General features: G+C 37.6%; 2 protein-coding genes and 1 long non-coding RNA gene across 6 annotated transcripts; 1 reads left to right on the top strand and 2 right to left on the bottom strand.

Moving 5' to 3' along the window:
* Nucleotides 1–1,015: 1,015 nt before the first annotated feature.
* kics2 (KICSTOR subunit 2) lies at nt 1,016–9,692 on the bottom strand. Its single transcript, XM_077234927.1, has 3 exons — nt 9,201–9,692; nt 5,712–6,003; nt 1,016–2,324 (listed from the first exon to the last, which is right to left on the bottom strand). Exons 1-3 carry the CDS (start codon nt 9,439–9,441, stop codon nt 1,505–1,507), a joined length of 1,353 nt encoding a protein of 450 aa, XP_077091042.1. The 5' UTR covers nt 9,442–9,692; the 3' UTR covers nt 1,016–1,504.
* Nucleotides 9,693–10,225: 533 nt separating this feature from the next.
* On the top strand, nt 10,226–27,898 carry ipo8 (importin 8). Of its 4 annotated transcripts, none has more exons than XM_077234909.1 (25): nt 10,226–10,441; nt 12,171–12,252; nt 12,445–12,601; nt 12,684–12,842; nt 13,271–13,427; nt 13,515–13,604; nt 13,684–13,778; nt 14,417–14,501; nt 14,655–14,789; nt 14,861–14,960; nt 15,723–15,799; nt 16,577–16,693; nt 16,785–16,874; nt 17,372–17,537; nt 19,006–19,166; nt 19,245–19,370; nt 20,196–20,262; nt 20,765–20,890; nt 21,126–21,223; nt 21,326–21,421; nt 22,121–22,341; nt 23,185–23,390; nt 25,073–25,294; nt 26,189–26,318; nt 27,303–27,898. In XM_077234909.1, coding segments are annotated over exons 1-25 (3,048 nt in total). In that variant the 5' UTR covers nt 10,226–10,357; the 3' UTR covers nt 27,304–27,898. The 4 variants fall into 4 exon arrangements, with proteins under 4 accessions (XP_077091024.1, XP_077091023.1, XP_077091026.1 ...); XM_077234908.1 differs by having other exon boundaries at nt 10,239–10,441; nt 20,196–20,271; XM_077234911.1 differs by having other exon boundaries at nt 10,253–10,441; nt 12,659–12,842.
* LOC143742188 (uncharacterized) lies at nt 17,174–20,917 on the bottom strand. Its single transcript, XR_013205376.1, has 2 exons — nt 20,805–20,917; nt 17,174–17,461 (listed from the first exon to the last, which is right to left on the bottom strand). It is a non-coding gene; the product is annotated as an uncharacterized LOC143742188 (long non-coding RNA).

Below are 27,898 nucleotides of genomic sequence, written 5' to 3'. Positions count from 1 at the left end.
TTTGAAATGTAACCCTTCTTTTTTTATATATAAAAGATTTTTGAGTTTAATATACTTTTAATGTCTCTCAATTTTCCTTGGATTCTTGCAGATGGATTCTAACATTCCATGTCCTTTACACATGTGCACTAATAATAACCTATGCTTTTATTTCAGCCTTGCTGTTAAAAATGTAGGAAGATTCAAGGATCCTTTATGGCTCACGCAGAAGTGCACAAGTGGTGGACACGGTCTCTGCCTTTTAGCAAGGAATCATTTCCCATCATGCACCTTAACTTGGCTGATGCTGAAGTGGAGGTAAAATGATAATATAATGGGATCCTAAAGTCTGAGATCACTAGTGGAAATGTTTTGTTTTACATTATTATGATTTAACACTACTACTATTTAATGTGAATATCATTATGTTTAAGTATTTGGTTTATCTCTCTTTTGCTTTAGCTGCATGAACCTCAATTTTTAACAATTTTGTGTAAAATCTGATTATCGTGTTCTCAAACATGATTTAAGATGATCCGAGCATCTTGAGCATCAGTGGAACAATCTGTCTATACAGTCACATGATTAAGGTCACAAATGTACTTATTTAAATGAATAAGAAAAATATTTCAGCAACAATACACTAATCAAATAACAACATTTCTTTGTTAATTTTAAATTTGATTTTGAGTCCAGATTTTCTGGTCCAGTCTCAGACTTTTGAACACCACTATGGTTTCCGATTTGTAGATGGAGCCTGTTTTCTCTGTCTTATGTTATGGGTATATGGCTATCAATCTTTAATGTTTTGATTTATATTAATCTTCCTTTTTCAAATGGAAGGTGGTACATCCTTTCTGCTGTCCTTGAGCAGACATCAACTCTCATAATATGTATAGCTGTGACCTGTGTGTTTCATTGGGTTTGCAGTGAACCATAACAGGAAAATAATGAATTTTCCAGCAGGAAAATGACCTTAAATACATTAAAAAGCAAACAGGAATGGTAAAAAAAAAAAAAAAGTCAAAAGTGTCGGTGAAGATTCACAACTAATTTTATTCCTGAGAGGAAGAAGTCAGTACAGTTAGTATGATACACAATTCTAAGCTTTATTAGAGAAGTGAAAATGTACACAATAGGAGGAGGAAACAGTCAAAACATTAAAACCAAAGGTTTAGCTATTAAAATGTGTTACACATAGCAAATTAACATTAAAAGGGAAATCAAAATTCTTTGCAATAGGTCCCTTTCATATTCAGTAAAGCAAGTCCAATTGCTAAGCCGGAACACTCCTTTGCGAGCACATTAAAAAAAAAAGACAAATGTTCACAGTTGTGATGTTCGTCTTTGGTCTGAAAGTTTTTGAGTCATGAAGCGTTTGGACCTCTTTAATAATTGTTCAAAGGGAAACGGATAAAATGGTTTCAGCAGCACAGTGAATAAAAGAGCATCAGCAAATGATATTGACCTGAAACATCCTTTTAAAATAAACTATATTTGGGTTGAAAATAGTACATGATGAAGTTCAGCCCTTGGAGCCAGGTTTGAGTGTAGTGAAGGGTTTGGAGTTCCTCAGCGATCCCGTCAGCTCCTGCAGGAATGCCACGATGTGCGAGTCCCTCTCTGACTTCCTCCCGTCGAAGATCACCACCACGGTGAAGTGCGGCTCAGGTCGCGTGAGGAAGTAAGTGCTCTGGACTTTATCGTCGTAAAAGTGGACCACCTTATCCAGAGCGTTGAGCTCCGTTGCGCGGTCGCTCATGATCATGATGACGTTGGGCCAGTGCGTGACCGGCCTTTCTCCGCCGGGAAGCGACACAACGGCCGGAAACTGGTCCACACCTTTGGGGGCTTCACGGTACGAGTGCGGATGGTGGTATCCGTGTCCCTGGAAGCTCTCGGAGCCACGGTTGTCGAAGACCAAGGAGACGTTTGAAGCGTCGTGCTTGCGAATAAAGCCAGAGATCTTTCCGAAGTAATCCAGGGAAGTGCGAGCCGTCAGGGTTTTCATTTCGGACTGTGACGTCTGCCGGCTAAGAGCCTCATGGAAGTAGAAACTAAACTTGGCTAGGAGTGTAGCTTGAAGGCGCTGCAGCCACAGGTAGAGGTGCGGCGGCTGCACGGCCTTCTGGGATTGGCCTCCGAAGAGGTGTTTCCTGGTCTCTCGTTGGCGTTCGAGCACCTGCCCCCATGCCTGCAGTTTGGAATGGGCGCCGTGCAGGTTCAGCAGAGACGGAAGGAAATGCCACTCAGAGATCTGTGCCTGGCATCGCAGGAGCTGAGTCAACACGTCCACCTCCACCTGGAAGCTGTTCTCCAGACGGCTCAGGATTGGATGGTGGAATCTGAAAGAAATTAAATGGCCATCAGAGATTACAGATATAACCTCCCGTGAATTATAAGGCTGTGCAATATATTTTGAAATACAATCAATACCACTGGTAATATGTTGGTAACAACTCAGTTGACGGCACCCATTGACTTGATCAATGGCTAACGTCAACAGGTTGCCAACATTCTTTAAAATATCTTGTGTTCAACAGAAGAAAGAAACTCATACAGGTTTGAAACAACTTGAGGGTAAGTATTGACAACATTTTCATTTTTGGGTGAACAATCACCTTTAAGGCGATTTGGAAATTGCAAAGGCTAACTATTTCGTTGCCAGTTTCAGAGAGAAGCGTGGCACAGTGATCATTTATACACCGTAAAATACAAGTTTTACAAGAACAAACTGGGTTCCATGTCATGTCGTAATAACCATAATTACGAGATGACAACCCATGACATTCTACCCTTGCTTGAGCTGTTCACATCCTCAGACATGGAATTTTGCGTTTCTATAGGCCTTATGTAGCCCCGCCCCTTTTCAGCGCTGCGCTCATGCCGGTTTGTATTTCCACAGTATGAAGGTAAGATCTAACGGATTTATGAATGAACAACAACTCCGGTCTACTGACGTTTAATATTACATCCGCTTCAAACATTACAATGCACATGATAACTTTCCTTGACTCTATAAGTAAATCCACTTCACCAGCTAATTACTCTTCAACAGTGATGCCATAGAAATATACAGATCTACTGCAAAAATAGAAATTCAAACACAAAGTTCTAAAGATGGCTGTTTGCTTGTTTCTCTGGCACATTAGGTCTATATAGCAATGGTCATGTGCAAGTTATAATTATGAGTTCTACAAGTCAGAACGCACCTTATTTCAGTCTTTGTACTTAAAAATGTTGTGTTTAATTCAATGTTACTTTGTGAAAATCGTTTCAAAGTAAACTCCACCAATTTTTCTTCAGCACATGAAAACTGTGAATGTGGATTATGAAAACATGTGGAAATTATTTTTCAAGTATTTGCCAAAATGTTCAACCATAAAAGGATGGTTTGCACTCAAAAAACAGGGTCTTCAGCAGAGTAAAATGTTGTTTTTTAGATTTTTACAATAATTCTAAATTCAAATGCAATTCAAGAACGATTATTTCAAAAATAGCTAATTAAGTCATCTTGAAAATTCTGTATTTTTTCATACGGCAAAATATATCAGAAAAACACTAAATATTGCATCGTCAGATTTCCCAATATTGTACAGCTCTATGTGTAATGGAACTCAATGAAATAAATATGAGATGTAAGATGGTGGACGATTGTCAACATCTCTGGAATCCTGCAATCTGTGTGTCCTGTTTGTGTTTGAGCTGTCGACGCTGTGCCAGCTTGTTCTCTTTGCTCATTAGCTCTGGAGAAAGTCATGAATACTGTAGGGTGGCATAGAGCTCATTACATCTCCTGCATTCAGCAGCAGCGTGAAAATTCTTCACCCCTGACTGATCATTAATTACATGTCTTAGCAGGCAGCCAGAAAGAGAGAGCATGAGGAAATGACGGAGGGAGAGAAAGAACATTTTAAAAAAAGCTCACAGAAGAATACTTTCTATTTCAGTTTAATCCAGAGACGAACCATTTGTAAACCCTGTGTGTGTGTGTGAATAAATCCTGACCAGCCCAACATGACAACCAATGGAGTGAGTTTGGGGCGGGTCTATCGGTTTGGGCATTCAATGAAAGATCGGGAGTGTTTGAGGAAACCTGTTTGAAAATGATCACTTTTGCAAGCATGAATTCACATATAATGCTTTTTCTTTGTAGGCCAGCAGTTTTGTCAAGGTCAGCCTCGACGACCCTCTTAAGGGTCACGCTGCAGGGAAGAGCTAAATCTCTGCAGAGCCGTCGGCTGATTAATTGATCAGATAACATTTGGGAGATCTTGTCTCTTCTACTCCAGCGGTGACTCAACATTTGGCATCCTTCTTTCCGTGAAGTGCAGAGTTCACCTTGAGCAGTCAGTGGGAGCGCGCTCAGCTTCAGATGTCATTAACCAGGTGCTGGGCTCACGTACTGCTTTATCAAACATCATTTCTGATAGAACAATATGGGTATTTAAAGGTGCATTTAAGTAGTTTTTCCACTTTAAAAGAAATCTTGGGTGGAAAAATGATATATATAGAGATTACACACACGTACGTATATGTGGTTTACGCGGACTCTCCATAGACATAATGTTTTTTTATTCATTACAAACTTTACTATCCCTTAATACTAAACCTAACCATTACAGAAAATTTTCTGCATTTTTGAAAAAAAACAAAAAAAAAAACATTTAGTATGTTTTGGGTTTACAAGGACACAGGAACATAAACCATATATATATATATATACATAAACCATACAAGAACACACAAACGCACACATGTGTCTGTGTGTTTGTGTGTGTTCTTGCATATATGGTTTATGAGGACACACATATATTTCGTTGGATGTCATCATAGTCCAAGACAATTATATATTAATTCTGAATAATTTTTTTCATTTATTTGCCAGATGCTTTTATCAAAAAATATTTTAAATGCACCATTACATCTAGCACATTTTCGGCATTGTTTTAATTATTTCATCAGTTTTCTTTGAAAGTTTATTTTAAATTACCTTTTTTTTACCATTTTACCATTTACCATTACCATTTATTTTACTCTGAGGTGGAAATGGGCTTTCACAGTTTTTCTATTACACATGTATAGACCTTATCCGCCAGAGAAACAAGCGCACAGCCATCTTTAGAATATTGTGTCTTCTGTTTTTGTGGTATCTTCTGTTTTTGTGGTAGATCTGTATATTTCTATGGCATCGCTGTCGAAGAGTAATTAGCTGATGAAGTGGATTTATTTGTTAACAAAAGTTATCATGAGCATTGTAATGTTTGAAACGGTTGTCAAATCAAACATCAGTAGACTGGACAGGGAAGAGTTTAAAACAGGCATTTTATTCATAAATCCGTAAGATCTTACCTTCATGCTCAAATACGAACAGGAAGACAGAATGACAATGAGTGCAGAACTGAAAAGGGGCGGGGCTACATAAGATCTATGTAGTGTAAAACCATTTTGTTTTGCTAATAAATAAAAGGTGAATGTGAGCAAGGCAAGACTCCCCCTGGGGGTATAGATAAAACACTACAACACAGAGTCCAATGTGCACGCGCACACACACACACCTACACACACACCTACACACACACAATCCTCAATCTAAAAGAAAATGTTTCTCAAATCATTTCAGTAATACATGAAATAAACAACGGTTTAATAATGGTTTCTCCGAATAATGAAACTAAAACAAAGTCATAACGATGAATCTACAACACAATACACTACTCTCCGTTTCTCACCTGGAACTGTACTTCTGCAAAATGGTCTCCAGCGTGCTCACGAGCTCCTCAGAGTTCACAGTCTTCTGGCTACCCAGAGAGTGCATCTTCTCGTAGAAGTCTGCGATCTCCATCCTGGCCTGCGTGAAGTGACACAGCTGCTCGGACAGATGAGACAGGAGGTCCTCCAGGTTGGGAGAAGAGCCTCCGGATGATGTGTGGCGGCCCATGGAGACCACCTTCTTCAGTTCGTTTTGCAGAGACGTATAGATGGTTCTGATAGAATCCTTACGGCTGAAGAATGACTGACCACCTGCATGACACACATATGTTGGCATTAAAACAACACAATGCTGGAGTGTTTCAGCTTGAATATGAAGCCAATAACAGACCAAACAGATGATGTATTATGTATGGCCACATGGCGCCATCTGCTGTATTTAAAAAATACTGCTCTCTCATAGAGAGAGGGTTACCTTTTGTTTTATGACATGTCCAAAAAAATATTGGATTAGCCTCATACATCCACATTCCAGTGTTTAAAAAAAAAAAAAAAAAAACATGTACCAGGGTAATACCACATGTTTGGCATATTCAAAACCATACCATGGCCGATATTCACATTTTATGACTCGATCGGTACTCACTAAACTTGGCCGATCTCACAAACCGATCACAATTTGATCACGTCAAAACGTGAGAAGGTGCATGATGCGTGGGGACTTAAATGATTTGGCAGTCAGGTCATCGGCGGTGTGGAATTACTATGATGTGTCGAGAAACAGTGAAAAAAATGAGCTTTTTGCCATGTATCTTTCAAAGGAATCTCACGTGGAGCAGCATTGTCCTCCAGAGAGATCGCCTTTCTGAAGAGGCGCTTCGCTCGCTCTGTCCACACAGCGCCGCTCACTCAGAACGCACGCTGGTTAGGAAATATGTGAAATAAATTGGGCTGCCTGTGCACGACTAAAGTTTTTTACTAGTTGACTAGTAGTAGTTCATTTAAGCCATTAGTCTAATTGCATGTTTATATAAATTTAATTACTTAAATATATATGGGAGAAAATACTAAACCATAATGAGCGTTATCGTAATTTTGCATATTCCGCATATCGAGCGCATGCATAAAGCTTGCCACAGAAAACCGGCAAAAGTAATGTTTAAGCAGCATGGTACATTTGAATTGTTTATTAATAAACTAGTGATTTCTGGCTGCAAAGATACAGTAGGCCATGTTGACGCCATCTTCGCAGTAGTGAACGTGCCTATAGAGAGAAATGCACACTTCATACGGATTAGCCTACAAGCAGATAGTAGCCCATTTCTTATCGATTTGAATTTTTTTTTAAAGCATTTCAAGCTTTCAATATGTTTCCAGGTCTGTGAGGAAAGTCATTTATACGCTGATTTGATCGGTTCATTTATGAGATGCGCTCCAGTTCACGCGCGGGCGCCTCCGTATCCTATATTCTCTGCTATATTTCGCTTCTTATTTATTAAATCCAGCCAATTGGTTGATGAAACATGGATTGAAATTAAGATACAATTTTTACAAAATGAAATTCACTTTAAAGAATGGCTTTCTACAAAACAAAACTTAATTAAGTGGTCAAAATCATGTCTGACCCACTCCAAATGTCTCCTGATATATTGGGCATCTTATGATCCTATTATACCCATCTCATGCGGTTCATTTTTCATATAATCAACATAGATGAAATTAAAAAAAGAACACTATATTATATAAAACAAATATGAAATATTTACGTTTTTTAAGTTATATTTAAACGTCAGATCACTCCGCTTTTCTCGTGTGTGGCCTATATATGCATGTGTGCGTGCATAACGGGGAGGGGTGCGATTTTCGAATAATACCCAGCCATCTTTGAATATTATTTTTGCTTGAAATGCCAATCCCTTCTAATGAGTAGCATCAAACTACTCCAATTTGTTCTTTTAGGAGTTTAAATTATTTATTTAATTAATTTTTGTCCTGCTCAGACTTGTATTGGACAAGGTTTAAGTTACATCAGACTTCTCTATTTTAGGTGATTACATGTTTATGTTGTCCTCCAAAGTTTACTATTGGACAATGTTTAATTTAACCTGGTGGGCTGCATCAGACTGCTCCATTTTGTTTGTATTTATCTTTGTCTTATATTAAGTATATTAAGCATCGGGATCGGGATCGGCCGATCACCATGACAAGAAATCGGCTATCGGTATCGGCTGCAAAAATCCTGATCGGAGCATCCCTAATTACCATGGTTACAAGTACTAGGATGATACTATGTCTAAAAAAACATAACTGTGGCATGTCGAAGACAAACAGCATGGTGTTATCCTGGAACAGGTCCAAAAACATGACATTACTATGATGTTACTGAATGATTGGCATAATTTAAGTGTGTAGTGTTAAAATCTGATACATGTGGAAGCAGATTTCCGCCACATAAAAATGATTTGGTAAATCAAAATTATGACATAAAAAGTCATTTCAAAATGATGAGGTATAATCTCATTATAATGGGATATTAAGTCATTATTATGAGACAAAAACCCATAGTTGACAAATCCTGGTACAATTTTACACATTTTTTGCCTCAATTATACATTTTTGTTAAAATAACTGTCATAATTTTGACTGTCAATTTTGACGACATTTTTACTTCTGTCATAACGGACATTTTATCTCAATTTAGACTTGTTTTAATTTAAATTATTTCATAGACTTTTTATAATAATAATGAAGTAATTAAGACTCATAAATTAGATTTTTCAATTTCATCTCGTATCTAAACGGTTTAAATGTCAATTTCGATTTTATCTAAATTATGACTTCTCATAATTTAATTTGTCATAATGTTACTTTTTATCTCATAATTATTTATTCTAATAATTCTGACTTTTTATTATAACTTCTGTCTCATCATTTAAGACTTTTTATAATAATAATTAGGTAACTTGGACTTTTCAATCTCAATTTTGATTTTTAATGTCAAAGTTTCAAATTAATCTCATAATTATGACTTGGCATCTTGTCATTTCAACTTTTTAATGTCAATTTCGATTTATCTAAATTATTATTTTTTATTTCATTTGTCATAATGTCACTTTTTATCTGATTTTTTTTTACCATAACTGTAACATATTTTAGACCTTTTATAATAATAATAATAATAATAATAATAATAATAATAATAATAATACTAAGGTAATTAGGACTTTCTAATCTCATATTATGTATTTTAATGTCAATTTTGATCATCTAAATTATTGCTTTTTTATCTCATAATTTCCTTTGTCATTATGTCACTTTATCTCATAATTTTGACCTTTTTATCAATCATTTTGTCATGATTAAAATACCAAAGCTTTGTTTTGTTCAAGTTTTGTTTTTTCTTCTTATGTGGCGGAAATGGGCTTCCAGCCCCCCGGTAAAACAGAGATTGTATGTTTTTTGTGATGAATAAGAATACATTTACAGTATGAGTAGTGCTTCTCTCTTACCTAGCTTCTGGCCGAGGAAGGTCATGTTGTGGTAGGCTTTCTCTGCGGCTGCCAGGTGGGCGAGAGCGGCCAGCAGAGACCCCCAGATGGCTCCTGCACTCTTACTGGCGTCCTTCTCCTTCTCCACATAATCCTTAGCCCTGTCAAACCAGAACATCCCGAGCTGTGTGAAGAAGCTCTCGAGCACGGCTCTCTCTTTAGGAACCGGCCGTAGTTCCTCATCGCGCTGCGTGTCACACATAATGACAGGGACAAATCGGCGCACTTGCGCTCGCAGCTGCTGCACATTCACGCGACAGCGTTATTTAATGAGCACTAAAACTGTTCGACGTGCGCGTTATGTTGTCTCCGACAGTCGCGGTCGCTAGAAAAGACCATAACAAACCACACCAACGAGTTGGAATGATTCAGATCGATGTCTGCAGGTAAAATGTACATTCTTAGTGCTACATGCCACCATGACACTTTTCAATGACAACACTACGGCAAGCCAAATGAGACAAATACGTCTGTATATGAAACGCGAATCCTATAAAAGCAATGCGCAGATATATCAGCTATTTAAAATTGCATTTTATTTAAATATAATCTTTTTGAACATATTTTATATCTCTATATCCGTCCATTAAACCTTATTATATTGCAAAGACTATTCAGACGACTCAGAGTATTTAAACGTATAGTTATAAACGTGTACGTATGAATGTGTGTGTGTGTGTGTATATATATATATATATATATATATATATATATATATATATATATATATATATATATATATATATATATATATATGAATATAAAAAATATACGTCAAATGAACATTTATTATATATATATATATATATATATATATATATATATATATATATATATATATATAATAAATGTTCATTTGACGTATATTTTTTATATTCATATATTTCACAGTCATGATTTAGGTATGAGTGAGGTTCCTTTCATTTTTCGTGTGATCAGCGGTTGTCATGCCAGCCTCTGTCGTAAACGCTTTGCTTCGGCTTTGTTCTTTGCGACGATGACAGTCGCTTGACGGCAGACTGGGGCAGGGCTGCCTGTAAGATCCGAGACGTCTGATCGTCCGCGCATCTGTCCGATAGTTCAAAGTTTATTCAAATTAATCAATCGAATCGGGCCTAATGGATCCCAATCGAATCATACAGGCTCTGAAGGGCACCATAGACCCGAATCTCAGGCTAGCGGCTGAGAATGAACTCAACCAGGTCAGTGAACCATCTGGAGAAGTTTCTTTGGGAAGCAGAAGCACCAAAAGACCAGAGATGCCTTTAGTGAATATGCGGTTGTAGGGCCTGATTTTAATGCATACGACAGGATAATGCTTAATCTGTCTGATTGAGTCACTATTTATTCTTTGCTGACGATTTAGATGATTGATTTTGTATGTATTGGGTTGCAAACTACTTGCAATGCATCGATGGCATCAGTGTGCAACGATAGAGATGCGGTCCTCTTCTGACAACCAGTCCTTATGGACTAAATTATAGTGATATTTGTGCCCTGTGCTTTTTTTTTTAAAGATCTGATTTGTTTTTGTGCAAAAGAGTAGTAGTCCCATAATACCCCTGTGAAGGATGTGGAATGTGCACTACAGAATTTATAGGTCTGATGTTGTAATGCGATATTTTTTATTGTGTCCTAATTCTGCTGCATGTAAATCACCATTGCTTCAGACCACTGACGCAATTCTGTGCAATTCACACTCTGAAAGTGTTCTATATAAAGTCAGTTCTCTTACAGATTAACTTGTATGTGTGTTTGAGAGAGCTGATTTAAAAAAAAAAAGATTCAGTCCAAATAGTTATATTCATTTAATCACATTTGAAACCCTAATGGTTCTTCATTATATTTGTTATAGAGAGTATATAGCCTTTTTAAACTCACCATGGAATCAAAATGAACAATTCTTAATTTGATAAGTTTCTTAAAGTTAAATAATTTAACCGTGCAGATCATTTTTAAATTCATGTGTACTCGTAATCTGTAAACAAAAAAAACCTTTCCTTACCTCTTGCAACCATATCTCTTATCTTCTCTGATGACGTGTTTACTGCCGTGAAGACGGGACAACTTGTCACTCAAATAAGATCGACCAATAGCAAACCACAACCATCCAAACAACAGCATTGGCCCAAGAATAGAGCCTTGAGGTCCTCGACAAGAAAGGGATGCAAACACAAAGTCTCCAAGGCGGACAGAAAACTTTCTGTCAGATAGATAGGACCTAAAGCCTTCCAGAGCAATACCTTTGATGCCAACACAGAGGTCCAACAGAGAGATCAGGATATTGTGATCAGTGGTGTCAAATGCAGCTCTGAGGTCTAAAAGCATAAGAATGGTAGTATCTCCTCTGTGGCTGTGACTAATAAAAGAGCATTAAAGACGTGTGCAAAAAAAAGTGCTGTTTCTGTACAATAAAGGGCTTTAAAACCAGACTGAAATACCTCTAAAGCTCCATATGTGATTGCAACAGACGGCATTCCACACACACTGGTGTCAGCTTGCTCAATTTAAAAAATGTATATATTTTGTATAAAATAAAATAAAATGTTTAGTTCAGTACATTTGCTTTACAGTAAACATAAACTTCTATGTCTTTTTCACACTTATTTTTAGTTGCTTTCACTTCAATTATCTGCTAAGTAGCTTCTTCAAAAAGAGACCATCTTTATTCCAAAGAATGAATTAACTCTGTGAGCTATTTCAGTGGTTCTGACTTGAATTATTAGATACTGGTAGCATGAAACCATCAATTTTGCATGATAATTTGATGTTAAATTGGGTCGTGACTTGCTGTTTTCAGTTGAGAACCATTGGGAATACCAACACACGAATAAAGATAATTCAGTCAGGATTGCGGATTGATTTTGTTTACAAAAATCAAACTCGTCAACCTCATGATTTTATATATATAATATATTGGTTTGTTTTTAGTCCTACAAGATCATCAACTTCGCCCCAACTCTGCTGCAGATCATTGTGTCGGACCAGGTGGAGTTTCCTGTTCGACAGGCAGGTAAGAGCTTCTCTTTTCCCATAGTGTTGTGATGCCTTTCGAACCAGAAGAAAATACTGATCAATCAAGCTGAGTAAGTCTAATTCACCCAGATCGTACCCAACTGGATGAGTCTGGGATGAGATTTTGCACTTTAGATTTTGTCCATTCTGATTGGTTGAAATAGCCAGTGACATCATATTCTTCCTCTAGCTGCCATCTACCTGAAGAACATGGTGAGCCAGTACTGGCAGGACCGAGAGCCCACGCTGGGGGAAGTGGTGTTTCCCTTCAACATCCATGAAAACGACCGTGGACAGATCCGGGAAAACATGGTGGAGGCCATCATTCGCTGTCCAGAGTCCATAAGGTGAGTCCATTGGTCAACTAAGACATTAAGAATTACAGGTGTTATAACTTGAAACAGATTTTTTGTTGTTGTTGGTTGACAGGGCTCAGCTGACAGTATGTTTGCGTGCCATAATAAAACATGATTTTCCTGGACGGTGGACGGGCGTAGTGGACAAGATTAACCTGTACCTGCAGTCCCAGAACAGCGGGAGCTGGTACGGGAGTTTGCTCGCTCTTTACCAACTCGTCAAAAACTATGAGTGAGTGAACCATACATTTTCTGTGACATGAAACAGAATTTGTGATAGTCTTCCCTATTGTGATGTACATACGAGTGAAATGACAACAAGGAATAATGTAGGGCGCGAGTTGATTGGATGTTTGGATGGTTGTGAAGTTAATTTGATTAAAGATTAGGAGGGAATGTTCATTTATTATTTTAATTTGCACAGATAAATCATTTATAATAAATGCTGCAATATTTCATAACAAAAAAATAATTGTCAATTTGGATTTCATGGTGAATTTAACGTTGCTTACCTGGGATAGTCCATTTTCTCATCTCATAATTGTCACCATCCAGTCAGATAGATTCCGGTTAAATCATAGGTTTATGAAAGATTGAATGAAATATGTTTGAAAGCTGATCATTATGGTGGTGAATCTGAATCAAATCTGTGGTGTGCAGGTTTAAGAAGGCCGAGGAACGGGACCCCCTGTTGGCTGCGATGCAGATCTTTCTGCCGCGGATCCAGCAGCTCATCACTCAGCTTCTGTCTGACGCCACCTTCATCTCAGTTCTCATCCAGAAGCAAATCCTAAAGATTTTCCATGCACTCGTACAGGTGTGTGTGTGTGGACATTTGTTTAATTTGCTTACCTGATTAGTCCTAATGTGTCATTGCTGAGCGTGTGTGTGTGTGTGTCTGCAGTATTCCCTCCCTCTTCAGCTGATCAATAACACAGTCATCACCCACTGGATGGAGATCCTGCGGACAGTTGTGAATCGGGACGTCCCAGCAGTACGTTTGTGAAACAGTTATGAGTTTATGTTATAATGGGTAGATATAATATTACAACTCTCTGCTGAATGATTCTCAGGAAACTCTGGAAGCTGATGAGGACGATCGACCCGAACTGATCTGGTGGAAATGCAAGAAATGGGCTCTGCACATCATCACGAGGATGTTTGAGAGGTGATTAAACAAGCCAGACCACAATGTGGTCATTTGTAATAGAAAGAACTATGTCGATCCTCTAATAGGAAATTCACTCTCACAAAGGCAGAGTAAAAACAGAGCAGCACCAAATGATTTTTTTTCTTAATAACTTGGGATATTATATTGTATTATTTTATATTTTTTGTATATTAATTGTATATATTTTTGTATAATTACATTTATTTAATTATTTATCAAAATATCTTGGAATGTTATAGTATACTATATTATATTTTGTTACATTGTTTTTGTATAATTAATTGCATACATTTTTTATCAAAATAATTTGGAATATTATTGTATATTATTTAATGTAAATAAAGTATGTATTTTGTATGATTTAATCAGTTAATTCGTTTTTTATCACAATAATTTGGAATATTATTTTATGTATTTTTGTATATTAGTTGTTATCTTGTATAATTACATAATTTTTTTATCACAATAACTTGGAATTATGTAAATAAATGATGCATTTTATATGATTAATTACATACATTTCTATCACAATAACTTGAATTATATTATATTATATTATATTATATTATATTATATTATATTATATTATATTATATTATGAGTTGATTCATACAGATTTTTATATCTTTTTCCAGATATGGGAGTCCAGGAAATGTCACAAAGGAATATGTTGAGTTCGCTGACTTTTTCTTGAAGACTTACGCTTTGGGGATCCAGCAGGTATGGACAGCTTTTGTAGTGCTGACATTGACACCTTGCACAATTAAGAACATATTGCTGTGGTACCATGGTAAAGTGATGGTATTTTCATGGTGCTTAAAATATCATTTCCAAACAACATGACGAAACCATAACGTTTGTTTGTACATGCAGGTCATGTTAAAGGTGATGGACCAGCACAGACAGAGGCTGTACGTGAGTCCTCGTGTCCTCCAGCAGGCGCTGAGCTACATGACTCAGGGCGTCTTACACTCTCTCACGTGGAGACAGATGAAACCACACATGCAGGTGGGGAAAGGGAACAGCATTACAAGACTGATGATAACATTCATAATATCTTAATATCTGTGTCTCTGCAGACTATAACTCAGGAGGTGGTGTTTCCTCTGATGTGCTATAAAGATGAAGACGAAAGACTATGGCAGGAAGATCCATATGAGTACATCCGCATGAAATTCAGTCAGTTTGCTTAGTTATACATTTTTTTTCTTTTTGGCACTTTGTAAAGCTTGCTTAATGTGCTTTTTTTGGCCATTAAGTTTCCTAAAGATTGCATTATATACTGACTATTGTATATATAAAAATTTATTTTGTTAGTTTTTTTACTTTTTAACCGCATCTAACGTAAAGGTTGTAAATAATATATGTGTGTATAATATAATAGTATAATATATATATATATATATATATATATATATATATATATACATACACACACACACACATATATTCTGTTTATATACAAACTTTTATGTCAGATGCGATTAATCAATTTGACAACACTAATAAAAAAGTAAAGTTTACTTTATTAAATGTATTTAGTTACCATGTTTAATCTAATTGACAACAATTACTGTTTGGTTGATTATGGTTCTTCTGATATGTCTTTCTTGAGCCAAAAGGCTGAAAAATATTGGAGATATACAGTATATTGTTAGCTTTATCCCCAGGCCTACTTGGCAACAGAGACTAATTTCCTCTGTCAGTGAATTTAGGAAAGGATCCTGTTGCTTTTTTCTTTGTGTTATGATATTATTGAATGATGTGTGTGTGTGTGTGTGTGTGTGTGTGTGTGTGTGTGTGTGTGTGTGTGTGTGTGTGTGTGTGTGTGTGTGTGTGTGTGTGTGTGTGTGTGTGTGTGTGTGTGTGTGTGTGTGTGTGTGTGTGTGTGTGTGTGTGTGTGTGTGTGTGTGTGTGTGTGTGTGTGTGTGTGTGCTGCAGATGTGTATGACGATCATCTGTCCCCTGCCACGGCTGCTCAGACTCTATTGTGTACAGCAGCCAGGAAGAGGAAGGAGGTGAGTCCACCCTCAGAGCGCTTTTTAACTCCAGAGCTGGTGTTTACATTCACATTCCAAAGAAACACTCCAAACTTCCAAGAAACGTATTTAGATTTAATCTAAATTACTTGCTAGAGGTAGAAGGAGTTTTATTTACAGCAAGGGAAGGAGTGAAATAACCTCAAATGTTTTCTGCTGAGATCACAGATTCGCATGTGATTTTGGAAGTTAACTCCACATTGTTATGGGGTCTGAGATTAAAAAATGGTGCTAAAAATGGTGCCCCCTAAATAGGTTCAATCAATGCCTGTGGATTTGTACTCTTAACTCTTAAGGCCCTGATATACTCATGGCAAAGTTATTTTTTGTTCATCGCTTGGGTGAAAAAAAAATATGCGAGCAGCGGCTGCGGCACACTGTTAGCGAACATACTGATGCCACCCACACTGCTGAAAGTGAAGTTTAGATTAATATATAATTATGTTATGTGCACATCACGTTTATTTAAATCACTTTATACAGTATACTTGAAATCAATACTTGAAATCAAGCAGCTTTACAGTACTAAACCTGAAAAAAACAATGTCAGTGTCTCTTTCAAACAGAATTACAACTTACATTTTTACTATAAAGCAGCTCTCAAGTGTGTTCATTGCTGCGTCACATACTATCTGTCCTAAATAGCATTTGAAATTATAATTAGTGTGTCCCAAATCATAGGATGTTGAAATGAGTTCGTTCTTAAATTCCACTTGAAGTATATCGGCGTCTTTAGCCTACCAATGTCCTTCTCAGGTCTTGCCCCAAATGATGGAGTTTTGCCATCACATCCTCATGAATCCCAACGCTGACCCCCGCAAGAAGGATGGGGCGCTGCATGTGATCGGCACTTTGGCTCAACCCTTGCTAAAGGTTAGATTTAATGAGCAAGAACTGCTGTGTGATCCCAGTTTCATTACAAGCTTTCTACATTTGTTTCTCACGTGTCCTTCTCTTTCTTCAGAAGCGGGTGTACAGGGACCAGATGGAGCTCATGTTACAAAACTATGTGTTTCCTCTGCTCAACTCTAATCTAGGCTACTTGAGGGCCCGGGTGAGTGAGTGTTCACTGTCAGCTTTTTAACTGAAACATTTTTCTTTAAATTTAATGTCTTTTTAATTAAAATTTAGAGATGCAAGTCATGGCATTATTCTAACAAACTTAGACTAACCATCAGCACGGTAAAACCATCTCAGTCTCTAAATTCATCCTTTTTAAGTGCCGCTGCTACAGCCATCAAAGCGGCGCTCCTTAACGATAAATTGCAAGACAATTACTGTCAAACTATAAATCGCCTCCTGTCAGAATTTTCCTGTTATTATGCGTAAATGGTACTGCAAGTCTCTTTTAGGTTTTATTAGGACTTTAATGGTTTTGTTTAATTGCTTTTATTTGTCTGTGCTCATAGTCTATACAAACCATCTGAGTGGTTTCTGGTGGACATGACCAACTAGTCCCTCAAACAACCCATGACTAATTTAATTTGAAAGTACATTTTTGCTCATTTCCACGGAGATGTAATTGTGGTGTGTGTGGCGGTCTCTGTGCAGTCGTGCTGGGTGCTGCACACGTTCAGTCCTCTGAAGTTCCACAACGAGCTGGTCCTGAGGAACGCTGTGGAGCTGGTCAAACAGAACCTGCTGGAGGACAAGGAGATGCCTGTCAAAGTGGAGGCAGCCATTGCACTGCAGACACTGGTCAGGAACCAGGAACAAGGTTTGATCTCACACACACACACACACACACACACACACAGTCAAGTCACCTTCATTTTTATAGCGCTTTTAACAATATGAACTTTTTCAAAGCAGCTTTACAGTGATAATAGGAAATTAAAGTAACAGATTGTTTTGGCTTTACTGCAGCTCTAGAATAAAGTTATTGTCTAGCTAAAGATAGTTTTGATTGATTCACTTCTGTCGCAACGATCATTAGTTATTAACTTAGGGGCCGCTAACACGACACCGTTCTAACAGAAAATCCTTAATGCGGTCCGGCCGCTCATTTGCACAAAACAGTCCCTGGTGGCTCGAGAGCGCAAACCATGAAACAGCATCCAAGGTACAAGCCTTGAAATATTTATAAAACAGAATTTATTATTGCTTCCACGTAGCCACTTGAAGCGGAATTATCCCGACAACGTTTTATCTGTACAGAGGTAAAGGGAAGGGAAGGAGGCCTTCACAGTGGAGAGACTAGTTGACACTTCAGGACTGCGTTGTCGTCGTGTCCAGACGCAGGTCCTTCATCAGATCTGGATCCGGCCTGGATCCGGCGGACTGTGTTAAATCTCAGGATAAACAGAGAGACTAATTTTAGCGTAGACGCCATCCTTATTATGATGTAACTACTACATCAGGATTTATGGGAAGTGTTCCTGCTTCCGGCTGACCTAATCTATGCAGCCTAACATTGAATTAGAGAAGTCTTTAATGTGTTATGTGTATGCTAGGTCAAAGAGATGTGTTTTTAGTCTAGCACACACACACACACATGTACGCACGCACGCACGCACACACACACACACACACACTCTCTCACTCAATCACACACACACACACACTCAACCACACACACACACACACACACACACACACACACACACACACACTCAATCACACACACACACACACACACACACACACACACACACACACACACACACACACACACACACACACACTCTCACTCAATCACAAACTCACACACACACACACACACACACACACACACACACACACACACACACACACACACACACTCTCACTCAATCACACACACACACACACACACACACACACACATACACACACACACACACACTCACAAGCACACATGTTACACATTCTCACACACACACTAACACATTCTCACACTTATGCACACACACTCACACATACACACACACAAACACACACACACACTTACAGTGAGACGGAATATAAAAGTTCTGCAAGACAAACTTTAAATGTGTTTGACAAGGGCCTTGATTGGAAGTTTAAGTTTGTATCAAAATGCAGAGCACTTAAGCACTTAATATGCATCAAATTAATTTAGCTAAATTGAATTGGTTTACTCTCTGTAATTGGTTTAAGAGAGAAGTGGAATAAACTAATTCAATGAAAGGCTGCTCTGCACCTCCAGTACTTAAAAAACTCTTCCTTCTTTCTGCCTGTATTTGCAGCTAAGGTTTACATCCGGCCCTTCATCAGGCCTGTGATGCAGGAGCTGCTGCACATCATCAAAGAAACCGAGAACGACGACCTCACCGGTGTCATTCAGAAAATGATCTGTGAATACAGTGAGGAAGTGGCCGTCATCGCTGTGGATATGACACAGAACCTGGTACTGCACTCATCTTTTTCTGTCTTTGTCGTTGATTAAAACATACAGCTTCATCCTAAAATAGGTTGTTGTGCACAGGCTGAGATCTTCAGCAGGATTCTGCAGAGTGAAGAATACGAGGAAAGTGAAGATAAGACTGTGATGGCCCTCGGTATCCTCAGCACCATAGACACCATCCTCACAGTCATGGGTGACCGAAAAGAGGTTTGGACACATGCTTGAGACTAGAGTTGCACGATTCAGGATACATTGAGAATCACAATGTAAACAGAGATCATGATTCTCCTACAATTCTGAACAGACAATTAAACAAAATATCATGTAATTTACTAGAGGTTCTGACAAAATGTTAATTGCTGCAGTCTATTTAAAATGTTTAATTGATCTGAATGAATTATAAAAAAAAAGACGAATTGAACGAACGATTCAATGACTCATAAATACTTGTTTCATTACTGGATGATCAGCGTTTTTGAACTAACCTCTTGAGTGAATGATTCAATGACAAATTTAGGAATGAGATCACGTGGGTGTTTGAATTGCGATCGCAATCTTTCAACGATTAATCGTGCAGCTTTTTTTGAGTTTCATTATGTTTTTAAAAATACTTTTATTCAGTAATGATGCATTACATTTATCAAAAGTGACAGTAAAGACTTATGTTACAAAATATTTCTATTTCAATTAAATGCTGTTGATTTGTACTTTGTTCTTCAAACAATCCTGAAAAAAAGTATTGCGGTTTCCCCAAAATATTAATTAGCACAAATGTTTTTAACATTGATAATAATGACAAGTGTTTCTTAAGCAGCAAATCAGCATATTAGAGTGATTTCTGAAAAATCATGTGACACTGAAGAATGGAGTAATGATGATTTGTTTGCAAATTTGCCTGATCAGAATGGGAGATCATGTTTGGGTGAACTGTCTCTTTAAATTTGCTTAAAAATTTGAACAAGTTGAACAGGTTAATATATTTCCTCTTTCTCTCTCTTTCTATTTTTCTTTATCTCTCTCTTTCTGTCTTAGATAAGTCAACAGCTGGAGGGAATATGCCTGAAGGTGATTGGTCTCGTCCTCCAGAAACCCATCATAGGTATGGCAGGTGTGTGTGTGACACTATTTTCTAGTTCAAAATAATTTTTCATACATTTGAAAAAGAGCCAAAGCACAACCAAAACAATGTTCTTCCTCAAAATGCATGCAGTTTTATTTTTTTACCGCTAGAGGGACAAAAATTACATACTGTACCTTTAAGGTGTTCACTTCACACTGACAGTGAATTGCAGTGACAAAGCAACCCAAAGTTGATAGTTGGTGAAAATTTTAACTTTGCGCAAATTGAACTTCATGCGAATATAATAGTGATGAGGAAACAGTTTGTGGGGATACAGTTAGATGCATGTCAAACTCCCGCTATTTGATCGCTGTCAGTGTGAACGCACCTTACAAAAACATATTACATTATTTGACCACATGATGGAGTTCTGATTTTTAATGATGTTATATATACTCTTTTTTTATTTTATTTAACCATCCTCAAAACTTCCTGTTTCTGTTTCAGGAGCAATCAGTCACATTCCCTCTGTCTTTTTCAGAGTTTTATGAGGAGATCTTGTCGCTGGCGTTTGGACTCACCTGTTATTCCATCTCCCCTCAGATGTGGCAGCTGTTGGGGGTCCTGTACGACGTCTTCCAGCACGACTGCTTTGACTACTTCACAGGTCTCAGACACACATGTAGCTCAAATCCCACACCTAGCACATAAAACGCAGCCAAAAACCAAGCCCAGACTTGATCTCTCCGCTCCACCTTAAACTATAACTCATGTCATGATTGAACTAGGTTGAAAGAGTCATTAAGTTGATTGATGTGCATATTTACTTGAGTCATTTGAAAATGATTGTGGTGATATTGAGTGCTCGCTTAATGATGTGATATATTACCCTGTTGATGCAGATATGATGCCCCTCTTGCACAATTATGTTACCGTGGACACAAATACGCTGCTGTCAGACCCCAAGTACCTGGAGGTCATTTACACCATGTGCAAAAAGGTCTTAACATGCATTTCCTCTATTTAATTCTTCCATTTGAAGTTTATTTAATTCTTCCATATGCATTTAAAAATTTGACCTTTTGACCCATCATCCCCTCAGGTCCTAACTAGTGATTCTGGAGAGGACCCAGAATGCCATGCTGCCAAACTTCTTGAGGTCATTATATTACAGTGCCGTGGACGTGGCATTGACCAGGTCAGTCATGTTTGTGGGTTGACAAGCATTCATTTTGTGTGTGTTTTTTTGCCATATTATTTTAGTTCAGTGTGTCAGAACCAGTGTTATTTTAATATTATTTATATACCAATATATGTGCTTGGTATGTTTTACATCTTCAAACCAAACTTGGGTCTCCAGTCAACAATGTTTAAATCCCGTCTGGCTTGTGTTCTTCCCGTAATGTTTACGCATTAGTTCAGTAGGCGAAGACGCTCTGTTGCGGCTGTTTGAACACATTCGACCACACGAGCTTTTACACTACGAAAGCAATTCAGTCGAATGCGTTTTCAACAACCTCTGGAAGTGGTCGAAAGTGGACAAGCTCAAAATGTTTTAGACCCCGTTTACACCTGTATTAATCTTTGTCCACTTTGATCCGATCGACCAAAATGCATCTTAATACCAGGTGTGAACAATGCCAGAATAACTTACGCTCACTTTTGCATCAACATCTTTTCTCTGATGACATTTACTCACATGACATTATAGCAAAAGCAAACCACAACCATCTAATCAATGACAAATGGACATAAGCAAGTATCAGCCCTAATTTTTCGTTCAAGAAGCTGTTTCACTCGGATATGTCACAATAGGTAATAAAAGACTATCGCAGCTTCTGTTTCATGCCGACCATAATGTGTTGTCATATTTTGTGCCTGTGTGTGTGTATTTTAGTGTATCCCTCTGTTCGTGGAGGCCGTGTTGGAACGGTTAACGCGTGGTGTGAAGTCCAGCGAGCTGCGCACCATGTGTCTACAGGTGGTAATTGGAGCTCTGTACTACAACCCCACCCTGCTGATCCACACACTAGAGAACATCCGCTTCCCACACAGCCCGGAGCCAATCACAGCACAGTTCATCAACCAATGGATGAATGACACAGAGTTCTTCGTAGGGTGAGGCTGTTTGCCTTTCGTTTAGTTCAGAAGGTCACATGCACTTTATTAACAGAGATTGATTTAGATAAAATACCTTTTTCTGTATTTGTGCTGATGTGGCGGCTGTTCCTACTGATTTTTGTAATTCCTGTTAAATTCTGGAATTTGAATTGAGTTAGTGAACTGAATTTGAATTTTTAAGCTCATATACATTTATGTAACAGCTTAAAATCTAGCTTTAAATAATATCTGCTGTCGTTTTTCAGTATAAATTACTCATTAACATGTTATCATGCATTCATTATATGGACTATGGAGTATTTCCAGAAACGTTCAAATTCAGTTCTAATTCACAGATCTTGAGATTTTTGAATTTCCCAGTTCTGGTTTATGAGTATCATTATCATCTTTTTAGTTCTCTTACAAATCTTCAATCATCAACCCTTAAAGGGATAGTTCACCCAAAAAGGAAAATTCTGTCCTTATTTACTCACCCTCAAGTTGTTCCAAACCTGTATGAGTTTTCTTCTTCTATTTAATACAAAAGAAGATATTTTGAAGAATGTGGGTAACCAAACAATTTCTGATCCCCTTTGACTTCCATAGCATTTATTTTTTTTCCTTCCTGGTATGGAAGTCAACCATGCCCATCAACCTACATTCTTCAAATTATCTTATTTTGTGTTCAACAGAATAAAGAGATTCATAAGGGTTTGGAATAACTTGAGGGTGAGTAAATGATGACACAATTTTCATTTTCGGGTTAACTATCCCTTTAAAATGTAATTGAATTACATTTATCTTATTTGATTAAATGATGTTTATAAATATATGATTGCTTGTTGTTGTTGTCATCCACAGACTACATGACCGTAAGATGTGCATCATCGGTCTTAGTGTTCTGATGGAGCTGCCCAGCCGCCCTGCGGTCCTGGAGGAAGTAGCGGGTCAGATCGTCCCCTCCGTCCTCCTCCTCTTCCTGGGTTTAAAGCACATTTACTCCTTACGAGTGCTCAACAAACCAGAGCAGCTCGCCCGAGCTCAAGGCTCAGTGGAGGATGAGAGTGGTGAGACTGTGTGTGACATGTTATGGGAGAGACATTCTTAAAGGGATAGTTCGCCCAAAAATACAAATTCTGTCATTAGTAACTCACCCTTATGTAGTTCCAAACCCGTAAGACTTTCATTCATCTTCGGAACACAAAAGATCTTTTTAATGAAATCAATACAAAATATGAATCTTATTATATCGTAAACAAACTCCACTGGAGAGTCACATGGATAACTTTAAAGATGTCTTTTCTACCTTTCTGGGGCTTGAAAGTGGTAGTTGCTTAGGCAGCGGAAGGACAGAAATCTCTCATATTTCATTAAAACGATCTTCATTTTGTGTTCCGAAGATGAACGAAAGGCGTATGGGTTTGGAACGACATCAGAATGAGTAATTAATGAATTTTTGGGTGAACTAATCCTTTAAGCATTTCGCTTTCAAATGTTTTAGCATCTGTATCTTTGAGACTTCTAAATGCAAATTACCTAATTTACATATAGAACCCTTAAAGGTACCATAGCAATTACTTTAATTCTAAGGGTCACGTGAGAGAGTGGAAATTTGTCTTTTGAAAAGCTTGACTGGTGCAATAAATGACTTAAAACAAAGTGTATAAATTGGCCACTTTAACAGAAGATCACAGCAAATCGAAAGTAATTAAGACCTGTCAAGTCCAATGTTCTGTTTGTTGTTGCTTTTGGTGGTCTGTATGGTTCTATTAATCTCACAGCTTCATCAAGTCCAATCTCACTTCACCTCAGGTAAACTTAATCCCTACGCAGGAAGTACTATTTCTGGCATATATAGCTTCAGGTTGGTCTTTAGTCATCAGGCTTTACAGACGACTGAGAACTGATTGCATCTCTCTAACAGGGCCCCGGAGACATGGGAAATGGAGGAACGACTGTGTGTTAGTTTAACATGATTCTGAACCTTTGGGCATCAAGCACTTGACTCAAATGAATTAAATTGATCTTCACGACACTACACCCCTGACCTGAATTCTAACAGCATCATACTGCTAGAGTTATGGGTTTATTGATACTATGATTCTGGTTCCTGTGAGACAGACATCAGCTTCATGCCAGTTTGCATACTTCTATGCTTTATGTTTGCATGAACATAAACTTTTGCATAAACTACTTTTGCATAAACTACTTCTATAGTTTGTGTTGGAGAGACCAATGAACTATGCTATACAGTATTATATTTAAGCATAAATCTAGCCAAATTTAGTGAGAAGCTTGTTTAAATCGGGAAAAATGTACTTAATTCAAGAGATATTCCCTGAAAACAGGCCTTAATAATTTGTGGTTTTGCTTAATATATATACAATATGATTATATTTTTATTGGAAAACATGGGAAAAATACTGATCAACACCATTTTTTTTTTTTACAGTTTTCACTTTGATTTGTGACACGCTAATAATCTTTATTTTGCATAATGTATACTTCGGATAATATGCAAATTTGCATGCAGCTATTGTTCAATTGTAAGCTATGCAAATCTCTTAGATCATGTACAATGAGCTTTTTTTGGCTTCATACTTGTGGGACCGATAGATTCATACTCTGGAAATCTCTATATTTAGAAGTGACCTTTACTTCAACAAGATCCAGACTTCATCACCAAACCCCTCCTGTTTGCTGCACTGGAATCTGGTTTTGGAAATTCGTCATAATTTCTGTTTTCCAGAGGAGATTCCTAGCGATGAGGATGAGGTCGGAGAGAAAGGGGTGGCCCTGCAGTCGTCCGGCGCTCCCACTGGGAATGACAATGAAGATGAAGATGATGAGGACGATGATGAATACTGGGATGATGATGCTCTTGAGGGGACCCCATTAGAGGAGTACAGTACACCACTGGACTACGACAACGGAGAGGACGAATATCAGTTCTTCACCGCCTCCCTGCTCCGTATGCACATTTTTCTATTCCATAATATACCACACACATGTACATTTACATAATACATTTATAATATATAAGATATGTCACACTACGCCATATTTGCATAGGGCAGCTACACCCAGTGAAATCTCATTTGTCCAAAATCCTACTCAATATTGATGAATATTAAATAAATGGATAGTTGAATTCATTTTTAATTATTTATTTTTTTGCTTCCACTAATTTATTCGAAATAGTTTTTAAAAATTCAGTTGCTTTACTATTAAATAAATTATTAAGTAATAATTAAAGATTTGGTATAACGTCAACTCCCCAATATGATTTTTTTTCTCCCTTTGCTCAATATTTAATATTGATTTGAAACACTCTCTCTCTCTCTCTCTCTCTCTCTCTCTCTCTCTCTCTCTCTCTCTCTCTCTATATATATATATATATATATATATATATAATTTTTTTTAAGACTCTTTATTTTGATGTTCTCATAAAAAAACATTTTCTGGTCATCTTTTATATCATTTTGCTTACTACACTGGTACATTTGAAATGCTCCTGTGGTGTGGCAAAAAATTTTTTTTCTTTAATTAATCATATTCCATATATTTGCTTAAATAAGTCCATTAATCAAATCATTAAAATTGTATGTATAATAATTTAAAAATAATTTATTTATAATTGATTCATTATTTAATTAATTATTTAAAGTCAGTATATAGCATGATGCAAAGAACCTTGCTGTTATTTTTTTTCTTTCTTGTTTTTTCTTTGCAAAATATTTCTTTTTTTTTTATTATGTTGGATTTATTTAATTATTTATTTATTAATATTTTTATATCAAAAATAAATTCTGGAACTATTGTCCACAAGTGTAACCCCAATCATTGGAAATATTTCCTGTTGCAGGTGTTCAGAGTTCAGATGCAGGCTGGTATCAGTCCCTCACGACTCCACTGAGCGAAGACCAGAGGAAGCAACTGCAGGAGATCTACAGCCTAGCCCAACAGAGAAGGAGCGCAGGAGTCAAAGGACTGTGGTAAGTGTGTTTGTCTGTGACCTTTTCAAAGACATGGATCAGCGGTGACTGCTCTGAGACTCCACAGGAAGCACGGCTTCTCTTGAAATAACCTCAACAACGTGGCATTGGCATATTTATTACGTTCACACAGCAACTTACAGTATAGCATCTTAAACACTGCTGTATGAACGTGCATCGGGAGTCAAGCTTGTGTTCTCTTATTAGTGACCAAAGTAATATCATAGATGGCAACGTCCATAAATCTAAAAAAAGTCTCATCACTTTCGACACGACCAGAGTCCATTCGAGCCACGAGTACATCCGATAAATCGTCTATACCTGACAGCAGCTTTTATATCTGGGTGGAGAGCGGCGCATTTGAGGTGTGTATAGAACAAAAAAATGATGACAGCAGCTCAGGTAGAGAACAGTGTTGGGATCTAAAACCTTCAGATGACACACAGCTCATATCTCGGCCACTGTAACCGAAACCACACATGAAAACACAGGGTAGACACACGTGACGTTTGTGCAGCACAGAGCGACTCTCTCACTGCATGAGTAACAGACTACTAGTTGTCCAGTCCGGTTCTGTTCACACAGCAAGAGGTTTTCGAGAATGCGTTTGCGAGTCCTGAAAACGTACATGTATGAGTTTAGTTATAGAATGCATTTGTCACTACTGTAAATAACTGAACTGTGTGTCAATGTAAGAATATTAAGAACTCAAATACTGGACTGAGAACCGTATTCTGTTGCTTAGTGAACGTGGCCATAAACTGTACAAAATACCGTTCAAAATTTTAGGGTTGATACTTTTTTTTTTTTTATAAAAGTCTTTTATCCTCACCAATGCTGTATATATAAGAGAGTGCTTGGAGACATCGATGAAGTATTAAAAAACAAAATTCGTTAGCACATTTACATTACATTATTTATCCGTCTGAAGACTGCTGTTTTTAGAATAAACTCTTGAAATAATTAATATTTCTCTCCCCATAGAGATGTTCCAGTTGTTCCGAGGCAATTCAGAGAGACCTGACACTTTGGATTGGAATCTGTAAAGCATTTGGAAAATGAAACCTGAACTTTGGATACTAGAGACATCTCCGTCAGGATGGGTGGGATTATTAACCCAGGACCCAAAGCAAGCTCTTTAGATCCAAGACTCATAACAGGAACACTTGGACTGATCTTTAAAACTGGTCAGAGAGGCCTCAATGAGGCTGAAGAGGTTACTCTGGGTCAGCCTTTCCCTGAAGCCGTGTGCGTGTTTGTGTGTGTGTGTGTGTGTGTGTGGGTAAGTGAATGTTATATTTTCTGTTTCTCTCAGTCTCTCCTCCATTTGCAACAAGTCAATAAGAAACTTGACCAAGACAGTGAGGTGAGACATGTCAATACAAGCCAGAGTTGCCGTGTTGGTCAGTGCCTTCAGAGATGCATAGGCATATTTCTGCCCAAACAGATGAAATGTGCACTGGCTAGATGTCCGAAGGGTGATGTTTATAGTTGTCATATGTTTGTATGTTTCAGAGTTTGTTTTTGTAACAGTCCGATTTCAGATTTAACTTAAATCATAAAAGTTAATATAACACTAA

This window comes from Siphateles boraxobius, unplaced genomic scaffold, assembly GCF_051911475.1.
Source record: "Siphateles boraxobius isolate OS27281-9 unplaced genomic scaffold, OSU_SipBor_1 19, whole genome shotgun sequence".
In the NCBI taxonomy this organism is placed as follows: domain Eukaryota; kingdom Metazoa; phylum Chordata; class Actinopteri; order Cypriniformes; family Leuciscidae; genus Siphateles; species Siphateles boraxobius.
Note: the sequence above shows the minus strand (reverse complement) of the source record. Positions and strands in the feature narration are given on the sequence as shown.